The sequence below is a fragment of the Periplaneta americana genome, chromosome 16 (assembly GCF_040183065.1).
Source record: "Periplaneta americana isolate PAMFEO1 chromosome 16, P.americana_PAMFEO1_priV1, whole genome shotgun sequence".
Classification (NCBI taxonomy): Eukaryota; Metazoa; Arthropoda; class Insecta; order Blattodea; family Blattidae; genus Periplaneta; species Periplaneta americana.
Genome location: NC_091132.1, coordinates 63,618,800 through 63,636,012, shown reverse-complemented (window position 1 = coordinate 63,636,012; position 17,213 = coordinate 63,618,800). Strand labels below are relative to the sequence as shown.

At 36.8% G+C, this 17,213-nt stretch overlaps 1 protein-coding gene across 1 annotated transcript in view; it reads left to right on the top strand.

The window, feature by feature from the left end:
- The window catches only part of LOC138691390 (uncharacterized), a 1,027,639-nt gene that overhangs the window by 951,484 nt on the left and 58,942 nt on the right, over positions 1–17,213 (top strand). The window contains exon 7 of the mRNA XM_069813303.1: positions 8,633–9,998. Coding sequence (XP_069669404.1) covers positions 8,633–9,998 — 1,366 coding nt within the window. The remainder of the gene's footprint in view (positions 1–8,632; positions 9,999–17,213) is intronic.

Genomic DNA, 17,213 nt, shown 5'->3' with positions numbered 1-17,213 from the left:
TTTCACCCGCTCTTTCCAACACAGCTTCATTTCTTATTTTGTCTGTCCGTTTCACACGCTCCATTCTTCTCCATACCCACATTTCAAATGTTTCTAGTCGCTGCTCATCACTTCGTCGTAATGTCCATGTTTCTGTTCCCATACAATGTCACACTCCACACAATGCACTTCACTAATCTCTTCCTTAATTCATTTTCCAGACGTCTACAGAAAGTACTCCCTTTTCTATTGAAGGCTTCCTTGGCCATTGCTATCCTCCTTTTGACTTCCTGGTAGCAGCTCATGTTACTGCTTATAGTACACCCCAAGTATTTGAAGTTGTCCATTTGCTCTAGGCCTACTGTTTTCCTACAAATATGATCATTTTTATTCTGTGCGAAAATGTATGTAGAAAATAATTCATAATCGCAAGTTCAAAGCAGCAGAGACGGAATGAAACTAATTCCATGAGTAATAAACCAGATTTTAGTCATACTTCTCATTATAGGGTAAACATTGGTAATTTCATGGCAGTGGTTATTTCGTGATACTTTTTCTTTGCTCTTTCGTGAAATAGCCAATAGTGTTACGAGATTCAAATTTCCGCCAATGGATTGCATATGTTATCCAGTTTGCAGAAACATACAGCTACGCTTTATGTGATTATTGTAGCTGCTTCAGTGAGCTTTTATGTTTGGAGAGAGCAAGTTAGCGTCGACTTCTCAAGCGTACAAATTTTTTGGATGTTTGTAATTACATTACAGGCTTATTACTAAAGGTAAGCATATGATATTTGGTACAAAGATTTATTATACCTTAATGAAATTTTAGGAAATGTTTTTGGAATTTTAGATACAGCTGTAGTCGCTTTACTGATAAAAATCTTAGCTGTTTGAGGCGAAATTTTGTTGAGTATTAAGCGTTACATTTTATACTATTTTAAAAATTGTATTAAAATATGAATTTTAGAAATCTGAAGATAAGATTTGATAACAAAAAATAAAAGGGGGACGCAATGGGTTCAGTGTAGCTTCTGTTTGATTTGTTATCATGCTAAGTGTCAATGATAAGTGCTAGATGACTTACTTGCAAGAATTGTGACAGAAGATGAAACATGGCTCCACCATTTTGAACCGGAAACAGAGGCAGACAATGGAGTGGCACCATGCAAATTCACCAAAGAAATGGAAATTCAAAAGTGCACCTTCGGCAGGAAAAGTTATGGCTACTGTGTTTTTTTAATTCAGAAGGACTCTTACTTGTGGACATCATGCCACACGGAACCACCATTAATTCTGTCGCGTATGTGGCAACTCTCAAGAAACTTCAAGCTCGACTGAGTCGTGTTCGACGACATCGGGAGAAGCAGATTGTTCTGCTATTGCACGACAATGCACAGCCATATGTCAGTCACAAGACCACAGACCAAATCAGAAAATTCGGATAGACAACAATAGCCTTACAGTCCTGAACTGGCACCGTGCGATTACCATCTCTTTGGTAAACTGAAGGATCCCTTCGCGGAACGAGGTTAGAAGATGACTCCCTTGTGCACGCTGCTGAAGAGTGGCTCTGACATATTGGTCCAGACTTTTACCGTGCTGGTCTACAGGCCCTCGTTCCTAGGTTACGTAAGGCAGTTGAAAGGGACGGGGATTATGTGGAAAAGTGACATTTTGTTCCTAAAGGATGTATCTATATTCTGTGAAAATAGCAAAGCTGTAGGATAAAAATAATTTTTAAACAAATGTTATGCATTGTTTTTGGAGTTACCCTAGTAACAGAGGCTATAGTAAAGTCCGTAATAAAAGTATTCACCCTTTCAGGGCAAAGAAGATCCCTTTTCAATTTCAATTTTTACTTTGATTTCATTCTTATTATGTGTTTATATTATTTCTATGTTTTCTTGCTATGAAAATTGGACGGAATTACTATGTTTGAAGTCTTGTAACAATAAATGAGAATTTCATTTGACTTTAATGAATTTTTACACAATTTTTCTACCTCTCACGAAATTATCAATGTAATATCACGAAATTACCAAGGTTATCACGAAATAACCAACCTTTTAGCTTAAGTTGTAAAAGTGGTTTTTGGCACCTGTTTAAGAACGTGTCCAATCGTTTATGTCTCCAGATTTGTACAGCAAATTATCGTCTTTTAGATGAAAAAATCGGAATAAGGATATATTTACTCATTTGCATTTTAAATTAATTTTCATGAAATTATCACGAAATTACCTATGTTTACCCTATTACTTAATACTGAGTATATGAAGCATAATTCACCAAAGTTATTACTTTAAATATCTGCGCAGAAATTAACTTATGGTTAAAATTTTGTTATTCTTCCAAAATATTTCGCACGTCGTTGAATGAAACTGTGACAATTTTCAGGATTACTATTTGAGGTTCTCCAACACATTTAACCGGCGATTTTTTTTCTTGAAACCAAGGCAACTTTTAACATCTTATTTCGACACAAACTTTCTTCTTCACACACCATCTGTGAGTATTTCTACTATGATTGCGAAGAGTTACAATAGTTCTGTTTCCCTCCAAGTTAATCCAGATTGCTTGTGAACCACGTGATAAGAATTTCTTTGACATTTAAGCCATCTGTATGGGCTGTGTGTGCTTAAGAAGGGATTCGTCGATACAGTTGGGTCATGATCTTAGTAATAGACGTTTTAAAACTGAGGGACGATATAACTCAAACCCAGCGAAGCCCATTCATTGATTTAGCTATATAATTCTGTCATGCATAGACAATACTGTATCCTAAAGAAACACTGGTTTTATATTTTAAAATTAATTCAGTTGCAAATAAATTATTTACAGGAAAGGACACTGAATATACTAATGGTTTGTTGGGTTTCGTCTCAACACAAAAATGTTAAACAACATATTTTGAGTATTCACAAATTAAAATAACTTGTAGTATCACATATCTAATATTTAATTTTGTTCCATAAAATCTTAAATCAAAGCATTTACATTTCTGCTATTTTTCTGTGCTTACATATATAGAAAATGAACAAAAGTACCGGTAGTCAGAAATAGACATTTTTAGTACCGTATTCCACTGCAACTTCATATTCCCAATATTTCAGAACTACATGCAGGTTCCATCATTAGGGTAAATAGTTATGACCAAAGCAGTCGTATATTCTATTAAGCTCTTTACGTTTGGCTAATCAAATCAACTTTTTATTTACCCATTCGTTTATTACTTTAATTACTTTATTTAAATATTCATTTACTTATTTTCGTTTATTTGTATACTTACTTATATGTTGCTTCTAATGTATGTGTCATACAGGGTGATTCACGAAGATTTACCGTCCATTACGGAGCTTATTTCCTAAGATATTCTGAGCAAAAATATCATATAAAATTTTGTCCTAATCTCAATGTTTTTAGAGTTACACTAATTTGAAGTTGTTAGTAAAATACCTTTTTCCATCAGTTTTAAGGTTAAAAAAATATTACAAATAGAGAATGAACTATTCAGAAGTATAATTTCTTTAATTGGCTGGTGTTCTGAAGCTAAAAATGTGTTGTTAATTGCTTTGTACAAGTTTTGTTTTGCAATTTTTAACTAAAAATGTCATCATTCTTAGGCACTTAACACAAAAATTGTTACAAATCATACAACTTCAGGAACTTGATTCTTTACAATTTAATTATGTATCCTAATGTACAATATTAAAAAGGGTGGCGTGATTTGTAACAATTGTTGTGATAGATGCGTAAGAAAATGTAACTTTGTAGTTAAAGATCGGAAAAAAAAATCTATACGAAGCAACTATGGAATTCACAACACATTTTTAGCTTCAGAATACTAGCTAATTAAAGAAATGATACTCCTGAATAGTTCATTCTTTATCTGTAATATTCTTTTACCCCTAAAATTCATGAATAATGGTATTTTACAAACAACTTGAAATTAGTGTAATTCTGAAAATACTGATATTATGACAAATGCTTTAGGATATTTCAAATTAGCTAATACAGTAGTTAAAAATGTTAACATACAACTTTAAATTACATGACAGCAACATAATGTTGTGATTATACACATTAAATGATTACCTGGAGTCTGAGATTATTCTTATACTGTAGATAAAACAGTCTTCCTTTTCAAGACACACGTGCCACACAGAGTATTTCTTTTGACTCCGCCTAACATTTGAACAAGCCTCATGTACCCATTTCATGCAAGATATACACTGCATCATATTTTCCTCGATGGTTTCTTCATACATGAAACAAAACCAGGAGTCTTCATTTTGATTGCTTCCTGAAGGGAATTGGTTTCTATGAATGATAGTCCATTCATGGGAATTTCAGCTGGTCTATTCAGAGCGACTTCGCCATTTTCTAATCATACTTCAAGAGCGCTGAAGAGGTTAACAAAATTTATGAATATACAACTAAAAAGGAAGCTGACAGAACACTGCTTCCAGCATATCGTCGTTGTTCCTGCAATAACTCCAATGTGATATATTTATCGACTTTCAGATGTTTGCTCTATTAAATAACTTAAATAGTGATACAGCTAATAATAAAATCTCCTATATGTAATTATATTTCTTTCTTTCGAAAATGTAAGAATTCACAGTCTCATATGTACGGCTGCCATAGGATGAATAAATTTGTTTTTTCCTCCTACTGAAAAATTTTATGTTTTGCACATAGGAGTTATTGCAGAAGCAACGACGATATTTATGTCATTTCATAACTTAATGTCATTAAGCCAATGTGCTCTGTACTTAAAGTTACTTTAAAATTATAGTAAAAATAACAAAAACGTATCTGAGCTTCTTGTTCAGCCAACATGTTTGCTGCCGCCACCAAAGACAACTAAGGAGTGACATACGCGAGGGGGAAGCCTTGGGGTGATGTTTCACGCATACGCAGTCAATATGACCAGAATGTGGTAACGATCCATTGAAAGCAACGGTTCATCGATGGCTACTCTGCCCTAAGTGTTGATTTTGAAAACACTATATTCATTTTTGACTTTTAATAAAACCCATTTAAACAGTGATTTAAACTGCAATTGATAGTCCGCATCCATAAAGAGTAAAGAAATTAATGATGTGCTACTAAGGGAGAGGGATTGAAGGAAGCACTCAAATGTATTCGTCTACTTTAAATATCAGTGACATTCGCTAACAGAAAATGAGTAAAATCACAAGACAGCATTTCTCAGGGATACACGCGTAATAAATGCATGTGGAAGACAGCCTTGCGTACTATTGGATTAGGTCTGCGTTAATGACTGGGTGGCTGATGGGACGAAGCAACGTGACCGGGTTTCACAGCGTCGCACAGCAACCAGATTGACAAGAGACGTGGCATTGGACTCGCTCTAAACAATCCTTCGAGGTCGAAAACTAATTATGCTAGAATGTGGCTTGCTTTGAAGCGTATGCTTCATTTAAATATCTCTGCTCAGGCCTTCAATTTTATAAATACGTTTCGTGGTTTATTCTGTGAGGTTTTATAACTACCGAGCTCCAAAAACAACACAAAAGAGTTCATATTGTAAGAAAAATTATGGTAAATATGTTTCAATTGTAGAAGAAATTATTGCTTGCAGTGAGAAAAGGCGTATGTTTTTTAGATTTCACTGTTGAAATGATAACATTTTCTTAATATAAGATTAGCATTTAGAAATCCCAAACCAATAACGTTTTCTAAAAATCAATAAATTGTTCCAATGTAGCCTAATTTCATCACTAAAAATAATTCAAAATACTGTTTCCTGTTAAAATTTTAAGAATAAAAAATATCCTTCCGCTAAGCTTTTCTGTGATAATTTTAGTATGAAAATATATCAAACCTCTGACATTTCCTATTATAATTTGAGCAACGAAGGAAATCAGATCACTAAGGTCTCCATTATGATATCGGAAAAACAAACCAGTATGCTTTCGTATTATACCTAATCTCAGCAACTAAAATGATTAATTCTCTAAAAATTTCCTATTATAATTTCAGCAACGAAAAATATCCAATCGCTAAGGTTTCTCATTATGTTCTAAGAAAAGAAAAAGATCAAAACACTTTTAATGTTTGTCTTTACTGAAATATTATAACTCTAAGCTTTCCTATTCTGATTTCAGCAAGGAAAATATCAGATAAGGCTACTAAGGTTTCCCCTTATCATTTCATAAAGAAAAATCCAAAGCACTACATTCTCATATTACAATTTACTTTTATGCTTTCCTATTATAATTTAAACAGGAAAAAGATAACTAGTTTAAGGTTTTATATTATAAATTTTTAATAAGTTTTTCTACATATAATTTTAGCAATGAAAAATATCGGAGCGCTAAACCTTCTAATTATAAATTCAGCGAAGAAGAGAATTCAAAACTAAGCTTTTCCGTTAGAATTTCAGAAAAAAATATAAAAATTCTAAGTTTCCTATAATAATTTCAGAAAACAATGTTAGAATTTTAAGCTTTGTTATTATAATTTCCATAAAATATCAAAGTTCTAAGTGTTCTTAATATAATTTCAATGTGGAAAAAGCTGTAGCAGTAATCTTTTCTATTACAGTAGGCTATAATTTCATCCTCGCAAAAGATCGAAGTACTAAGCTATCCTTTTATAATTTCAGCAAGGAAAAGCATCATAGTTTTCCTATAACGTTATTTTTGGAAAGGGAAAGTTAACAGTATTATATATAGCTTTGCTTTAGTGATGTCAGCCATCAAAAATTATTTTTTTTTTTTATTTTGATTTCAGTTTTTGAAATGTAGAAATCCAAATGACTACGGTATGATCTTAGCATGAAGGTTTTCACGGCCGGTGTCTAGTTGAAACGGAGCTTTCTGGCTAAGATGCCGTGATCTACTGGTACAGATGTTCCCAGACGTTTCGTCTACTACTGCGGCAGACATCTTCAGTGGTTAGGTAGCAGATACCTGTAGCAACACTAGTTGCTGTGTTGCTACAGGTATCCCTAGCAGAAGACTTCGACCTAGGATACCTAACCACTGAAGATGTCTTCGCAGTAGTAGACGAAACGTCTGGGAACATATGCACCAGTAGACCACGGCATCTTAGCCCGAAAGCTCCGTTTCAACGACTACGTTTTATAATTTGAGCGATTAAAAATCAAGCGTCATAAGCGTTCCTATTTCATTACATTCATGCAGCATTGAAGTCCATAGGTCTAATACTAAGTTTTTCTAACATACAACAATAAAAAGTCCATATTTATTTAAATTAATTTGACGTAGGTATCTTAGCAGCAGTAATTGTTTCGTACTCGGGACATTCATGGTTCGGTACTTGTCACCTCTTGTGGCTTAAGTTTTCGGTTTTGTTTTCTTATGTTTATTTTTTTGTTTTGTTTTGTTTTTATTCTTTGTAATGACATTTGCATGCAAATCGTCGAAATAATTGACTACACTTTATGTATATAGTTTGTCACTTCTGAATCCATTCTTCTTAACCAATTACAAATCATTACCAATTCGTATACATCGTGTAATCGTAACGATGTTCCATAACAACTCCAATAACAAATAAAATGACAGAGTGCGTATTTACTAAATGACGACTAAATATCAGGATGACAAAATAATTAACATAATCAGTTTTATGACCATTTTTAAAAAGCAGTTCCCTTTATAAATATAATGTGCACATAAATGTTACTCTGTTAGATCTACTCAGATATATGGGATCTATAAAACATGTGTTCTTAATTCCTGTGACGGAGAGAAATATTTCATATAATTGTCCAGGAATCGCATTCTACTTAAAGAAAATAGTGATTTAGCAAACGTTTCGCTAGCGATTTTTGACGATGCTGCTTTCTTGCATAAGAAATTGTATTAAATAATATACCATACTACATTATAATTTCCAAGATAAACTTTAAATTAAAAGAAATCATATCTGTTAACCTCTTAAGTTCTTGAACTTCTTGAAAAAAAAAAAAAAACATGTTTTGAAGCTTCAGCAAAAGTGCAGATTTATCATTTTGAATTATTACATCTGTTTAAGTAAATATACAAATTCCCAATTATTTTTTTTGATATAAAATTCTTACAATTGTTCCTGTACAAATTGTGTGAGGTTTCGATAAACATCTCAGTGAATTACTGAAGATATCGGGGGAAAGTAATAGTAATTTTGAAGCATAATATTTTTAAATATTCAAAGAATTTCATGAATGAAAATTTTTGTTTGTTGCTTTCAATATTGTTACTTCTATACTATTTTATGCACTTAGTTAACCGTAAAAGAAATGGATTGTGGGTATAACGAGCCACATAGGATAACACTTGCCTAGAAGAAGTAAATGTATTATTATTGTTATTATATTATTATATTTTCAAGCTAGAATTAAGCCTAATATTTATTTGATTTTTAATAAAATATTATACTCAGGTACTACACTAGCAATTGTATAATCCTTTGTTACAAGTGAACCAATTTCTGTAATGTGAAACTTTTAGAGAGGTTTACCACATTATTTTTATATATTTGTATTACAGTGCACTCACCGGTTATACAACTAAGTACATTATCATTATCTTGCAGCGAAGTCGTGAGTTCACTAACGATTATTGTCATATTTCTTTCTGATATTGAAGTAGTGAAGTGCTATAACTTGAATGCTGCAGGCAAGGCGCAGTCGGAGGAGAGCCGCTACGAGGACGGACTGCGCTGGGAGGAGGAGGCCCGCGCCGTCACCGACTACCTGCACGGCACGAGGAGCCGCGCAGCCGCGAGGGCGCTGCTGCAGGCGCGCTATCACGACCACGAACCGGAGCGCCGGGGCAGCAAGGAGCCCCCCGAGCCGGGCTTCAACATCTTCTTCGTGTCTCGCAACAAGGCCAAGCAGCAACAGCAGCAGCAGCAACAGCAGCAGCGCCAGCGTGTCTTCCAGCGGGGCGCCACCACGCCCACCACCGCCGCCGGACACGTGTTCTGCGCCGACATCAACCCGTGCAACCCCGACACGTGCGATTTCTGGCCCCACTGCGCCCACCGCGATAGTCTATACCCGCCCTCCAGCCACAGCAAGTCCTCCACGCCCTCCCCGTCCGGGGGCGCCAAGCTGCCGACGGCGGCCTCGGCGCCCTCCACCATGCGGCTGTCCCAGAGCTACCCCACCACCGCCGTCTCCCAGGGCCAGCGGGGGAGGAACGAATCCAGACGAACTTACGACAACGACGACAAGGGGAAACGGAGCGACGGTTCTCGCGGGAGCGGGCAGTCCACGAGGTCGTCGCCGGCGTCTCTGGAGCGAGTCGACGAATACGACCACACGATGCCAAGGAAGAACGGCCCGGACCGAAAGTCGACGCCAGAGGCGGAAGAGAAGAAACAGAAGTGGAGGAACAGCGGGCAACAGGCCCAGTACTCTCAAATCCCACGGCGACCCGCGACTTTCGGGGGGGTTAGCTCCGAGCGGCTCAAGGCGGGGCTGGACACTTCGTCTTCTGCGAACTCTTCGATAGACGCTGATCAGTACAGGCGGGACGCGGGGTACGGCGTGGGGTTGGGGCTGGGACACCGCCAGCAGAGTGCGGGCAGTGCGGCGGTGGTCTCGCCCCTCATGGACTTGGTTGAAGACGACTTCGAGCGCCCTCACGGCGTCCCCAAAGAACGTAAAGTGTCCCCGGTGGCCGCGAGTGTCGTGAACAGCCGCTCGCCCTCCGCCGTCGGGGGTTCGAGCTCGTCCTCGTCGTCATCCAGTGACGTGTGGGTGACGACTTCCGACCGGACCGTAACCAAGAGCCCGCGAACGCAGAAAAGTTCGGGCACCTCGACGCCTTTAGAAGATGCCTCGTCGACAGCGATGTTGATGACCAAGTCTCCGGTGCGCGACCGCGACAAGTCCGTGCTGGAGCCCCGGCCAGGGAGCGCCCCAGCCGAGGTGGAGGAGGATCGCAATAAGGTGATGCTGGACGCTCAGCAGAGGTCCCTGTCGCTGCCCAAGTCCTTTCTCTCGGAGCGCGGCGGCGTTAAGACACCGAAACAAAGGTAGGACCAGCCCTTCAGTATCGTTCTACTCTAGTCTGTAGTATTAGTGTTAGAAAGTTACTCAGATCTGGACTGCACTTTAAAAGTAAAGCATAGAGGCCTACATCTGAAATCCTGACGTTACCAATGGTGATGCTGTATGTTAACTGTTAGCAAATAAGCAACACTCATTTATCTGTATAAATTCAATGTCGATAGCTAAATTACAGAAACAAAATTATATTATTGTTGTCACGTCTTTCGAACTGCAGCGTGTGTACAAATTCCAGTCTATGACTGCATAAGGAACTGGTCAGTTCACCTGCTATGTAGTCATCCTATATGTCTTTGTCCTCGGGGAATGTAGTGTAGAATCTTAAAAGATAGACGGTATGGTGGTATCTAAAAACATAGGGCCGTATTCATAGACATTTTTAGCGCGGGCTTCCGGTGGATGATCAGCGTTTTTCGTATTCATAAACCAGTGTTAGCGACAGGATATTATTTGAATTCTGTACAAGTAACCAGTGGATAGCCGGGGCTAGCTTAGTACGCTCGTAGCGCGTGCTGCGAAATGTGTGTGAATAGCACCCATAGTGTCTTAATTTTTGTTGATAATTATGGACCAATATTTCTGTGTCCTCGGAGAATATAGTATAGAATCTTAAAAGATGGACGGTATAGTGGTATCTAAAAACATGATGTCTTAATTTTTGTTGCAAATTATGGACTTATATTTCTGTGTCCTCGGGGAATATAGTGTAGAATCTTGAAAGACAGACGGTATGGTAGTATCTAAAAACGTGGTGTCTTAATTTTTATTGATAATTATGGACCTATATTTCTGTATCCTCGGGGAATGTATTGTAGAATCTTAAAAGACAGACGGTATGGTAGTATCTAAAAACATGGTGTCTTAATTTTTATTGATAATTATGGACCTATATTTCTGTATCCTCGGGGAATATAGTATAGATTCTTAAAAGATGGACGGTATAGTGGAATCTAAAAACATGGTGTCCTAATTTTTGTTGATAATTATGGACCTATATTTCTGTGACCTCAGGAATTTAGTATAGAATCTTAAAAAATGGACGGTATGGTGGTATCTAAAAACATGGTGTCTTAATTTTTGTTGATAATTATGGACCTATATTTCTGTGTCCTCGGGGAATGTAGTATATAATCTTAAAAGATTGGCGGTATGGTGGTATCTAAAAACATGGTGTCTTAATTGTTGTTGATAATTATGGACCTATATTTCTGTGTCCTCGGGGAATATAGTATATAATCTTAAAAGATTGGCGGTATGGTGGTATCTAAAAACATGGTGTCTTAATTTTTGTTGATAATTATGGACCTATATCTCTGTGTCCTCGGGGAATATAGTATATAATCTTAAAAGATTGGCGGTATGGTGGTATCTAAAAACATGGTGTCTTAATTGTTGTTGATAATTATGGACCTATATTTCTGTGTCCTCGGGGAATATAGTATATAATCTTAAAAGATTGGCGGTATGGTGGTATCTAAAAACATGGTGTCTTAATTGTTGTTGATAATTATGGACCTATATCTCTGTGTCCTCGGGGAATATAGTATATAATCTTAAAAGATTGGCGGTATGGTGGTATCTAAAAACATGGTGTCTTAATTGTTGTTCATAATTATGGACCTATATTTCTGTGTCCTCGGGGAATATAGTATATAATCTTAAAAGATTGGCGGTATGGTGGTATCTAAAAACATGGTGTCTTAATTGTTGTTGATAATTATGGACCTATATCTCTGTGTCCTCGGGGAATATAGTATATAATCTTAAAAGATTGGCGGTATGGTGGTATCTAAAAAGATGGTGTCTTCATTTTTGTTGATAATTATGGACCTATATTTATGTGCCCTCGGAAAGTATAGTGTAGAATCTTAAAAGATAGACGGTATGGTGGTATCTAAAAACATGGTGTCTTTATTTTGTTGATAATTATGGACTTCGCTATTCATTATTGTTGTCACGTTAGTAAAAGTTTAGTTCATAAAGTGAAGTTGTCAAGGACGACATAGTGTGCTGTCTATTGTGAACTTGTAAACAATTTTTTATTTCATAATTTAGTGTCAACAGTTAAACTAATGAGCTATGTGAGGGAAAAAAATACTATTACCACAGTAATCGAGGTTCAGCTAAAACAATGAAGTTGCTACAGGCGACTTATTATGTTGTCTGTTAGCATGCAGACAGTTTTGCTGTCTTCCTTAATTTAGTGTCGACAATTAAATTACTGAGCTATGCGAAGGTTGAAAGTACTGTTGATGCCAAAGTGACTGATGTACGATTAAAACCATAAAGTCGCCACGTACGAGATAATCTATTGTATGATAGCATATAAATAACCATTTCTGTATTCTTGAATTTAGTAGTGATAGTCAAATTATTGGACTGTGTCACACAAAAAGATCCTGTTTTCGTAAAAATAGTCGAGATTCAGTTACACATATGAATATGCCACGTACACCATAGTATAATATTAGCTAAAATAAAAACGGCTCTATTTTTCTTCTGTAATTTAGTGTTGATGGTTAAATTGCTTAGCTATGCGTGTAGTAGTAATGGTATTGTATTTAATGTCGCTTTCAACTGCGTATGTTTGAGGGTCTAAATTCAACGTGAATTAAATTATCGATGCAGTTTGTCCAGAAATCTTTGTGAGAGACGGAGTTCTTTCACGTGTCCTAATTTTTTTGTGCAATGGCTTAACTTGCCATTATTCGCTTCGACTCTAGGAGCAAGACTTACAGATGAGAAGCCTAGAGCATTTACTGTAGTTCGTCAGAGAATATCCAGAGTGCACTACAGGCGATGGATCTACTTTGCATTCGTAATGAACTATGACGTTCATGTAGTTTTGTTTTTTATTTTTATTTTCGTAGGTTATTTTACGACGCTTTTATCAACATCTTAGGTTATTTAGCGTCTGAATGAGATGAAGGTGATAATGCCGGTGAAATGAGTCCGGGGTCCAACACCGAAAGTTACCCAGCATTTGCTCATATTGGGTTGAGGGAAAACCCCGGAAAAAACCTCAACCAGGTAACTTGCCCCGACCGGGAATCGAACCCGGGCCACCTGGTTTCGCGGCCAGACGCGCTAACCGTTACTCCACAGGTGTGGACTGTAGCATTGTTGGGATATCACAGGGGAATCGGAGTACCCGGACAAAACCCCTCCTGTTTCTTGGACACAGGCTTGCTCAACACAAGTAATAAATTCAATATGAATCTACCGGCATTTGAACCCAAGCCAGACACCAGCGTAGCTCAGTCGGCTGAGGCGCTTGCCTGCCGATCCCCAGTTGCGCTCGGGTGTGGGTTCGATTCCAGCTTGGGCTGACTACCTGGTTGGGTTTTTCGGAGGTTTTTCCCACAGTAAGGTAATCTATGCGAATCCTCGACCTCATCTCACTAAATACCATCTTGCTATCACCAATCTCATCGACAATATATTACATAGTAATTGATAAGCGTCGTTAATAACAACTAAAAAAATAAGAACTCTCGATCGTTCAAATGGAAGTGAACCGGTCCTTCATCATTCCTGTACCACAACAACATCCTTTCCCAAAGAGGCACATCATCCAGAAGATCGCGTAACTTATGTTGGAAAAATGGAGGTACGCACGACCATTAAGTATGCCAGATTATAAATGAGGTTGCAAATATATGAGTTATGTTCTGTTGGTGGCCACAGCGATGACATTGTATCTCGGAAACGGTTCATTTCCGGACTTATGTTTATTAGAATTTGTTGCCTTTTTTCACTGTCCTCTGCTCACTCCTGCAGTTTGTACCTATACTTTTGAAACACCCTGTATATATTGCAAATTTGGATACAAAACATCATAACTCTACGATGAAAGAGTAATGGAACGGAGAAAAATTCTCTCCGGCGCCGGGATTTGAACCCGGGTTTTCAACTCTACGTGCTGACGCTTTATCCACTAAGCCACACCGGATTCCACCCCGGCGTCGGAAGAATCGTCTCAGTTTTAAGTTCCAACTCTTGGGTTCCCTCTAGTGGCCGTCCTCTGCACTACGTCATAGATATCTATGAACCTGGGACCGAAGTCCACACATGTGCTGAGGTGCACTCGTAATGAGTGAACCCAAGAGTTGGAACTTAAAACTAAAACTGATACGATTCTTCCGACGCCGGGGTGGAATCCGGTGTGGCTTAGTGGATAAAGCGTCAGCACGTAGAGCTGAAAACCCGGGTTCAAATCCCGGCGCCGGAGAGAATTTTTCTCCGTTCCATTACTCTTACATCGTATGATGACGCAGAATACCTGCATGGAAATATCACATGTACCTCGGTACATTATAATAATATATATCATAACCAGGGAACGGATTTATATGGACTAAAAATATATGAAATATGTAAATATATATGTAGTTATTTTTACAAAAATGTGGAATTAAATATGGATTTTTACCAAAATATGGAATTAAATATGGACTTAAAATTATAAAAAAATGACTATGTACGTTAAATATTGGTACATTTTAATCAAACTAAACAAAAAATATAATGGACGTACCTTATCTTCCAATGTAGTTTCAACAAAACACAATTTTTATTGTCTGTTACCATAACAATAGGTTACAAACATTTCTTTCAAGTGCTGAAAAGTGAATCTTCTTCTATTGTCTCTGAGGATAGATTTATACTGACTAAAAGAGCGTTCGACGTCACAAGAAGTAACTGGTACATAATTCAATTTCACAATGTCTGCTGGGGATAAGTCCAAGTTAATCTTCACTGTTGATTCACCACTCATCACAGCAACAACCTTTTGTAGTTCTTCATATCCAGGGTTTTTTGAAAGTACAGTGTCCACCTTAGCTCTTACTGCATCTGCAACTTTACCTCTACCACGATTCAGTTGTTCCACAGTACTATTTATAATTTCAAAACTTTCAGATAGTGAAAGGTGCCTATTTTGGAGACTTTTGAGCGTTTTTATGATGCATGAAAATGTATGCTGAATGTGAGCTAAGTCATTCTTCACACTTATGTCACAGGTAACTGTTTTCGCAGTATCAATTGAGACTGCATCTTCAGAGTCCAATGCAAGGAGAACATTGTTAATAGAGTCTATATGTTCGGCATAATATTCAACTGCTTCTAGCCATGTACCCCATCTAGTTAAAATTGGCTTTGGTGGCAATGGAATTTCAGGGTACATTTCTTTCAACACGTTAACTCTACTGGGAGCTTTGAGAAATACTTTTTTCACTGATGAAATCAACAAATCTACTTTAGGGAAATTGTCTCTGACCACTTCTGCCACACGATGAAATGCATGCGCCACACAAGTAAAATGAGTCAATTTAGGATATACAACAGATAATGCTTGTCCAGCTTTGACCATATAAGGGGCAGCATCGCTAATAAAGAATAACACATTATCGTACATAATACCCTTTGGCCACAGGATACCCATAGCTTCGTTGAACAGTTTAACTATAGTTTTGTTATTGCACTTTTCTAGAACATCACAATGTAAAAGAATTCGTTCAGAATATTGTTCACTTAACAAACCGATAACTACATTACCAACAAGTCTACCTTCTTTGTCGGGAGTCTCATCAATGGAAACCCAAATTGAACTATCTTTAATTTCATCTCTTATCTTCTGTATTGTCTCATCGTAGATGGATGGAGCATACGTCTTCCTAAGTGTTGACTCATCCGGGATTGTATGTTGAGTATATTTTTCAAGGAATTCCCTGAAGACCTTATTCTTTAGTTTGTAGAGAGGAATATCAGCAGAGATGAGAGAACGGCACAGGTCGATGTTAAACTCAGATCTTACATTCGATGTTGTTGGTTGTGTTAAAAACAATTGTCTCTGCTTGGAATTTAGTTGTTTGTTGGCCTGATGTTTACTAGTTGTAATGTGTTGTTGCACCAGGAACTTTTGTGTAGATGATACTGCACACTGACACAAATTACAAAATAATATTTTATTGTCAGTTGATAAACCATCTTCTTTAAATTCTGAAATGTAACTTGTTAGTTTTGATTTTAAATTGACTGAATGACGTACTTTTGGCATATTTACCGTCTTTATAGTATGATTTACAAAACTGAACCTATGTGTACTCTGACTGGCATTTAACTGTTGAGCTGCACAACTGAAGTCTGTTAAAAATTTTAAATTAAATTAATACAGTTTTGTAACTTACTTTCCCATTGTTGATAGGACTGCTAATTTTCAAATAACTCTGATGTTAAAGGGATTACTGAACATGTGTTTAAATCTCTATTGTTGAAATGTATTTTTAAAAGTTAATGGAATTTTGTTTTGTTTTATTGTTAAACCTAATATAATATGGACTGTTTTATATGAAATATGGAAAATATATGGAAATTAACGAAAATATGTACTAAACTCTAAAATATGGAAAAATATGGAAAATAAAAGTAGGATTTTTCAACCCTACACATTGTGAAACATAAAGATAATGCAAAATATAAATTATATTAGCTTTATAAGTAAATATGTATTTACATATAAATCCTTTCCCTGATCATAACTCTAGTTAAATTACATGTATCAAAATTTTACATAGCAAGTCTTTTTCATTATATTCTAGGAATGTGCTGTAAAAATGTCAAGCATATATGTCTAACAATATTTGAGATGTAATACTTTTATACATGTACATATAGGAAAAAATCTTCCAAAGTTTTACATGTAATTACAGCCATTAGAGACATTAATTGCTGCTAAAATGACCTCGCTGCATATAATGAAGCCTCCAGTTGTCTCTTAGCTTTCTCTGTCCTCGACTTTGCTTGCCTATATTTCTTTTAAAAATAACTAAAATTGTCACATTTTTCAGTATCCTCTCCCTATCTCCAGCTGATAGGATTCTATAATTCTTGATGCATAGCCCTATCTGAAGAAATTCACCACTATTTTCAACTCAATCATAGTCTGTTTTCTTAGCCTCGCTACGAAGAATTTACATTATTAGTGAAAGGAAATAGTGGTGGTGGTGGTGGTAGTAGTATTTAATTTATGTACGCTTTCATCTGTACTCATAGAGGTTATTCAACGTCTAAATTCAATGTGGACGAGAAATAGCTCACAGCTCTTGCAATGGAGTCCTTCGTTAGGGACAGGGTTCTTTTAGGTGCCGTAAATATACGATACGATCCTCCCAGCTTTACTT